This window comes from Leptonychotes weddellii, chromosome 7 (assembly GCF_054177405.1).
Source record: "Leptonychotes weddellii isolate Sample4059 chromosome 7, ASM5417740v2, whole genome shotgun sequence".
Lineage (NCBI taxonomy): Eukaryota > Metazoa > Chordata > Mammalia > Carnivora > Phocidae > Leptonychotes > Leptonychotes weddellii.
Window position 1 is genome coordinate 27,705,518 of NC_138375.1, and position 7,647 is coordinate 27,713,164.

General features: G+C 47.8%; 1 protein-coding gene across 1 annotated transcript in view; it reads left to right on the forward strand.

The window, feature by feature from the left end:
* Window positions 1-7,647, forward strand: part of EGFLAM (EGF like, fibronectin type III and laminin G domains) — a 158,996-nt gene that overhangs the window by 128,772 nt on the left and 22,577 nt on the right. Inside the window, exons 15-17 of the mRNA XM_081825792.1 lie at window positions 521-632; window positions 5,050-5,166; window positions 7,634-7,646. Of these exons, the coding sequence (XP_081681918.1) occupies window positions 521-632; window positions 5,050-5,166; window positions 7,634-7,646 (242 nt within the window). The remainder of the gene's footprint in view (window positions 1-520; window positions 633-5,049; window positions 5,167-7,633; window position 7,647) is intronic.

The following is a 7,647-nucleotide window of genomic DNA, read 5'->3' on the forward strand; positions in this document are numbered from 1 at the left end:
TGGTGCCCCGCAGCAGGAAATCAGTCGGTGGTGGTTGTCTTAAAGGAAATTGCGGGCTGCGTTCAATCGTAATTCATACTGCTAGACTGTCATTTTTAGGAAGAGCGTGCGGGAGAGATGTTACGACCATACATCGCCCTTAACTGCTGGTCATTTTTCATGGCTGATGAGAAATGCTTACTGCATTAGGTTCCAACAAGCTCTTTTTCAAAGCTTGTGTGCAGCTGTGATCACATCTCACCCTCCTGTCACCTTTCATCTAGAAAACCAGGCTCATCTGACCCACATTTCAGGCTTGTTGGAACAAATAAATAAAATAATAATTGCAATGTTCCTGCCATAAAGGGGTCCAATAGATGGAGCTCACACAGCTGTGCTTACGAAGCAGGAATGATTGTTTTCTTTGGACCGAGTGAAATGAGGCATCTGAGGTTGGCATTGGTTGCATCCAGGTGGATTCATGAGCATGATCCGCAACACCAGTGATGCTAACCCACGCTCAGTTTCCTTCCTTCGACAGGAGTGAAGACCCCCTCACCCTGGGCCACTGGCACGACCTGCACGTGTCTCGCACAGCAAAGAATGGGATCTTACAAGTGGATAAGCAGAAGGTGGTGGAAGCAATGGCAGAGGTAAGCAGGACACACCGGGAACTGGGTTACTGGTTTCTTCCCGTCCTGGCGAGAAGAGCAGCAGTGTAGTGGTTAAGTACATGGACCCCGGCGCCAGGCTGCCTCGCTTAACACCCAAGCTCCCCACTGGGCAAGTTAGCGTTTCTCTTCCTCGGCTGTGAGTGGGGTAATAATGGGGGAGGTCTCTTACGGTTGTTGCGAGGATTAAGTGAGCTAATACAAGTCTGGCATTTACAATATTGCCTGTCACCCCCACCCCTACCACCAATCCCTGCCTTTGTTCGCGTCAGTGTCTAATGTGGTAGGTCAGGACACGGACTTGGAGGGCAGGCCATCGGTGTGGGGGGTCACACATCTGACAAGAACACGGCTCTGACGCCAGGCTCCTGGGTTGCAGATCTAGCTCCATTACTTATCAGTAGTGTCAACTCAGATAGGTCATTTGACCAAGTTTGTGTTTTCTCATCTATAAAATGGGGATAATGGTGATGATAATAGGGCCTAGTTCACAGAGTTGTGCAAATTAGAATAGCTCTCTATATAAAACACAACGGTACCCGGCATCCGGTTAACGCTACACAGCTTGACTTATTATTAGTTAATTGAGTACTCTCGTGACCTCAGAGCACAGAATTTCTACTCAAGTTTATAACTTTCATCCATGATTTTATTTCCAAGGTCATGTCCAAAGAAAATAACATTTTTAAGAAGAGATAAGAGAGATTTGTTTTAAATTATAATCTACTAGGATTCTTTACACACAAAAAATTTAGTCCCCCTGAAACAGAGGGGACTTTAGATTTTCTACTATTTTAATTCCCAGCAGTCTTTGTTCTGTACATCTCCAAATTTAAAGAGGATGTTAAAGAATGTGGGTATTCTGATAAGAAAATGGATTGGTAGAAAAAAGAAAAGGAAGAAAAGGAGACTTTTGGTGAGGAAAGAGGTATTGGGTTGAAGAAGAAAAAAGGAAGAACACACATATGTCCGGAGGCCAGCATAAGGGATGGCAGTGGTGGGAGGTCTTATCAGAACCAAGGACCTCCTCAGAATTAGAAGAATCCCAAACTGGGTTCTGCTTCAAGAGGTGAGCACCCTTCAAACTTAGAAAATGTTCTATACGTATTTGTGGAAAGAAGGAAGGAAGGAGAGAGGGAAAGAAGGAAAACAGGGACGGAGTCGGAGAGGGAGAGAGGGAGGAAGGAAGAAAGGGAGGGAGGGAGATGGATTTTAAAGGGAGAACAGGAATCACTTCTGGTATGAGCCTGAAAATTCTAACAGCTGAATTTAGTCCAAGATAGAAGTAGAAATTCACAACTATAGACTTGACTGTATGTTGATTTAATATAAATTCAAAAAAGCATTGTATCTCTGTAGGCCTTAGTTACAAACATTTGTACCAAAGGAACAAAAGTTCAGAATGGGGATATTTGTAGATAGTAGGATTAAGGCCTTTGATTATAAGTAAGGAACTTTTCAGGTCATGGTATTTACCATTGGAATTCTACAGCGAAGAGACAACACAAAGGTAAAAACCATACCTCAGAATTTCTATTGCTACCATATCAGAGAATGAGAATCAAACGAGTATGGTAGAACCAGTGCCTCCCTATTGGCTTTTGGAACAGACGGAAGCTGGAGAGCAGCTCCCACCTGGAAAGCAATATAAACATGTGGGTAAAGGTGTAGCTATTCTGGGTACATGTGAGGTGGTTTTTTGTTTGTTTGTTTATTTTGAGGTAGCTCTGAGACAGGAGTGGAAGGCCCCATGCTTGATCTCAGTGAGTTGAGCCTTAATCACATCTTCCCCCAGGGGTTTCTGCTCCCCAGCTAGCTGCCCATACCACGTTCAAAGGCATGGCTGACCCTTTTGGTTATAGAGCAATGATATTAAGAATAGTGGTCTTAGAGCTTAGAGATGGGTGGGGTTAGCGAACACTTCTGGGGGTTAACCCAGGACGTCGGCTCCTAAGTGTCCACACTAAAGCCAAACCGAACTTTGGGTTGCTCAGCTGAGAAATACCAACAGTCCAGGGTTGAGTCTAAGCCAGACTTAAGGAAGGGATGTGCTTCTGAGGGCTCCAGAAAACCCTAACCAGTGGCTTTGCTCAGATTTTCCATCCACTTCCAGCTAAATAGAAGTGGCAGATCTAGACACGAAGCCTCATTTTGGTGGGGTCTATTCGCTTTTCTCTTGCGGTTCCCCGTGGGTGGGGCAGCTGTGGGCCTGCCTCTGGTCAACAGGAGGTAGGTGGGGGAGGATTCTGATGAGCAACCAAAAGGAAGCAGATCTCACCCCAGGAGGCCAGATCCCGTTCCCTGGATACAACTATAACTCAAAGGTTTTTCAAAACAGCCTACTTCTCTGAAATCCCTGTGACCCTGCAGCCTTCCTCCTTTCCTCTTATTAGCCGATCTGAACTTTTGGGTAAGAGCTAAGACATGACCGTGATGGGTGCCTGTGGGTGTGTGGTGACAGCCGCTGCCTGGGGCAGTATTCCAGGCAGCCACTAGAATTCCTGAAAGCCCTTTCGCTTCTTTGATGAGCACCGCCCACCCCCCCAACCCCTGGCCAGTTAAATAAGAACTCTGGAAGCTGCCCAAAGGTTATTGACAGAAGGCGGTGCTGTCTATATTCCCGTCGAGGCCTCCCTGCCGTTACCTGGCTGGACCTGGACACTGTGAGCATCCCCTGAGATGGTGCACCTTCCTCTCTGCCCTCCCTGTCTCCCCTTCCCTACTCTGACCTGAGCCACATCCATTCTCCTCCCTCTGGCCTGTGATCTGCCTAAAACACAGATAGGACTATTTTCTCTCTGCGTAAAGCTCACTGCTTTTTGGGTACAGGTTAAATTTCTATGCGTGCAGGATCTGGTCCCTCCTTGCCTCTGCCCTATACCTACTATTTCCCCTCAAGCCCTGACTTTGGCCAGTTTCTACAATTTTGACTCTTCCTCGACCACCTCCCCAACTCTCTGGGTCTAGGGTAGGATATGGGACACCCCCTGCCCATGTGCATCCAGAGTCCCCTGAACAGTCCTTGCTGAGCTAATCCCACCTGCCCGTGTAAGCCTCTGGAGGCCAGGAACCAGGTCTTCCTTATTTCCTGTTGTTTGTGCAGCATTTAGTGCCTGGGACACAGTAGTGCCCAATAATATTGGTTAAATTAATGACTAAATGCTGCTACTATCTATATTTCTTTTTACCATGAGTAAGAGGAAACCTGACTTACATTACCTAAAGAGTATTCATCACAGAGATCTCAAATTTCAATGTATCTCTAATTGTTAGAACATTTTAACTTTTTGCTTACAGCTCATATCTGAAGGAGTTTAAACCTTAAATATTACACACAGCTTAATGCCTAGCCCACCCATGAGAGTTTAGGCTGTTGAAATAACCAGTAAGAGGGAAACCTCTGGGGGTTAACATGGGAAGTTTTCTCAGAATTCGGAAAATAGAAGAATTTCTCTACCCTTTGTAGTTGTTAAGAAGGAATGCCTCCCACCCACCACGCCTTCCTTTTCTCTTGGCCTGAAGAGGTTCTATCTTTACCACTGCCTAATATAACAATAGCTGGTCAGACAGGAATGCTGATTATGCATCCAACTGTGGGCAAAGTGCTAAGTAAGCAGGATCTCAGCCTCCAAGAGAGGCTAGACTGTGCCAACGTCAATCACAAACAGCTCCAAAATAGCAGCAGCTACAATAAGGGCTTATTTCTCACTTACATGTCCATCCGTGGTCAGGTGCAGCTTTTTAAAAAAATATATATATTGTTTATTTATTTGGGGGGTGGGCAGAGGGAAAGAAATCTCAAGCAGACTCCCTGCTGAGTGTGGAGCCCGACGCAGGACTTGATCGCATCACCCTGGGATCATGACCTGAGCCAAAACCAAGAGTCAGATGCTTAACCGACTGAGCCATCCAGGCGCCCCTGGTCAGGTGCAGCTTGAATCTGACACCCAGGCTGAGAGTCCACCATGAGCCCCCCTTTCTGGCTCTGAAAGCTTCTGTGCAGAAATGATTCATTTCTCTTCTGCCCGTGTTTTATTGACTGAAGCCAGTTACCTGGCCCCACTCAAGATCAATAGATTGGAGCTGATCTTCCTGCAGGGAGAGGGGTGCTTCTGGAGAAGTGCTGAATACTGGTGGGCAGTCATGCAGTCTACCACATGCACTATGACACCTCTCTGCGGTAGATATTAGGGTTCCCATTTTGTAGATGGTAAAACAGAGTCTCCGAGAGGTTACTACACTTACAGACATTCAAACAGGGGGTAAGTGGCAATGCAAACCAATGTGGAAGTCCCCCCAGCCTTTTGGGGTGGATCCCCAGGGTACCAGGTCTACCAGTTGGTAGTCTTGACTATCTTTTCTGAAGCTATACCGTGTTTCGTGTCTACTCTTTTGGCAGGGAGGCTTCACGCAGATTAAGTGCAACACGGACATTTTTATTGGTGGAGTCCCGAATTATGATGATGTGAAGAAGAACTCGGGCATCCTGAAGCCGTTTAGTGGGAGCATCCAGAAGGTACCAGCTTTATTTGTGCATGTTTGTTGTGTGACCTTGTCTACAGACGATGGAATCGAGAACTATGATCGGTATAATCCCATGCCTCCAAAAAAGAAGCTTGGAGAAAGTTTTAAGGTTTTCTTTTTTAAGGCTAGCAACAGAGCTTTCCAACCCTACTTTCTTATAACTTCTACCCCAGGGCCTCTGTCCAGCAGACATTCCATGAATGCAACTCAATGAAGATGAATCTTTACAGCCAATCCACCAAAGGATCTGGGCGGTGCTGAGGGAGGGAACAGGCATCAGGTGGCTGCAGATGCTTCTACCAAGGGGAAGCAGGCGAATGGAGTCTCCTAGCAACTCTTGGCTCTGTGCTTCTCTTTGGGGTTACTATGCAGTCGGCTCAGGTCAAGAGCCAACCCCCATCCCCACTTCCACCCCCCTTGCCACCCCTGCAAGTTAGCAGTTGTTGTTCATCAATCACGTAACCAAGCTCTTACGTGATGATGTAAGATGCTCCTACAAGAGCATAGATGAAGAAGTCCTTCCGTAGAAGGTTCAGAAAAAAAATCCTTCAGCTAAAGATACAGGGCACTGACCGCACTCCTATTTGTCTGTTATTCCTTCTCTTGGGGCTGCCCGTGACCTCTCTGGTTATGATAACATGTTTTGTCTGTAACAGACAGGCAGGCTGACTCACCAAACCAGATTCCCAGGACTGCCAAGCCCTGGGAGAAAAAGGATTTGAAGAAAAGCATATTCGATTCCTGGATATTAGCTTCCTCCTGTTTTCCTTTAGCAACCGATGGTGGGCGGTGGGCCACTGATCCTTTCTAGCCGTGGCATGAAGCATGAGGGAGGCCAGTGAAAGGTGGTCCTATTGTGATTTACACATCCGGGCACGCGGAAGGGCCCCGTGGGGCTCTGTCCTTCTTCTCTTGTATCCCGGTATGGGTCCCACGAAAGGGATCCAGGCAATACTTGCTGACCCTGATGTGTTTCCCTGTGTTGCTGAACAGCGATGTCAGTGACACCTCAGCTCAGCCCATGGTCCCCCATCAGCGCGGTTGGCCTTGTTTAATCGTGTGTTAGAAATTCTCACTTAGAAAGCAAGCTGAGATGCTAAGTGGCCTCACTCTCTCTCCCCACCCTTGTCAGGCTTTGCCCCTCCCCCCTTCACACAGCACACATAACCCTTTCCTCCTCACCTCCTGGGAAGGCCACCCTCCCCTCCCGGGGGCTGAGTCATTGGCTGTGCCATGTCCTGTGGTGGAGGGTAGCATCTTGGCTTGTCTCAAATACGTATGACTCAGTTTCACACTCACTTGGAGTATGAAAAGGGGACAAGTAAAGAAGGATTCTGGCTACTTTCTCGCAGTTTGTAAGATTCAAAACTGGGAAAAAAAAGTGTTCTCCCAACTCTCCCGACACCCTCCAAGGACTAGGCAAGCTTGTGGAACCATGCATTAGCGGCAGGAAAGACCACGGCTAACCTCTTAGAAGCCCCTGCAGGGCAGAGGTCTTTCTGAGAGGTGTTCTGTCCCCAGGTTCTGCAAAGCCTGCATGACACTGAAACACCCACACAGCTCAAAATAAACACACTCTCCAAGTCAAGGGCTGAAAACATTGGCTCCATTTACCTGGGGCTGGAAAGCCCAGTAACCTCTCCCTATAATTCATCATTTTTGCTAGAGCCCCACTGCAGGGAAAGGGGGGTGAAGGCAAAGGAGCTCTCTTGCCGGTGAATTTGCATGGCAGTACTAAGAATGTGATCTGAGTTTTTTTCTTTTTTAATGGTGGGGAAGGGGATGTGGAGAGGAAGGGAATTCAAGAGTGTCAGGGAGGGAGGGTAGAGGAGTGGGTGGGACAATCGGGGAGTCCCAGCTGATGGAGCTGTAGACTCCCTGGAGACCACTGGCCAGAGAGGTACACAGCAATACAGGGAGAAGCTTCTCCCAGCCCCACCGCCACCAGGAGCCATCAGTCCCCCTTTGATTCCTGCCTGTTTTGTATTCTTTCCTCCTTGGTTTTACAGCAGCACCTTTCAACCTTGGCTGCATCTTAGAATCACTTGGAAAGCTTTTAAAAGTCACTGCTGACTGGATCCCACCGTCAGAGATGCTGATCCAATTGCCCTGCGTGGGACCCGGGCATCAGTACATTTCTTAAAGTTCCCCAGGCAATTCTAACAGGCAGCCAGGTTGAGAACCCTCATTTCGTATTTATTGGGACTTCTTTATGACCTCCTGGAATCTTCCAGAGCCAGGGGATGCTTTCCTCTCTGCAGATTCTCCCAAGGGCCACGGGTAGTCACTCGGTTCCTGCATCGCTTTTACAAGGCGATAAAAACCGGAACTGGACACTTGCTCTTTTATGCAAGCTCCCTCAGCACGCGTCGTGCAGGTGCGGGTGCCGAGGGAGGCTTTAGCAGACTGCAAAGATGTGTTCCGAGCGCCTGAACGTCTTGACGCTCTGTCCCCCGCAGATCATCCTGAACGA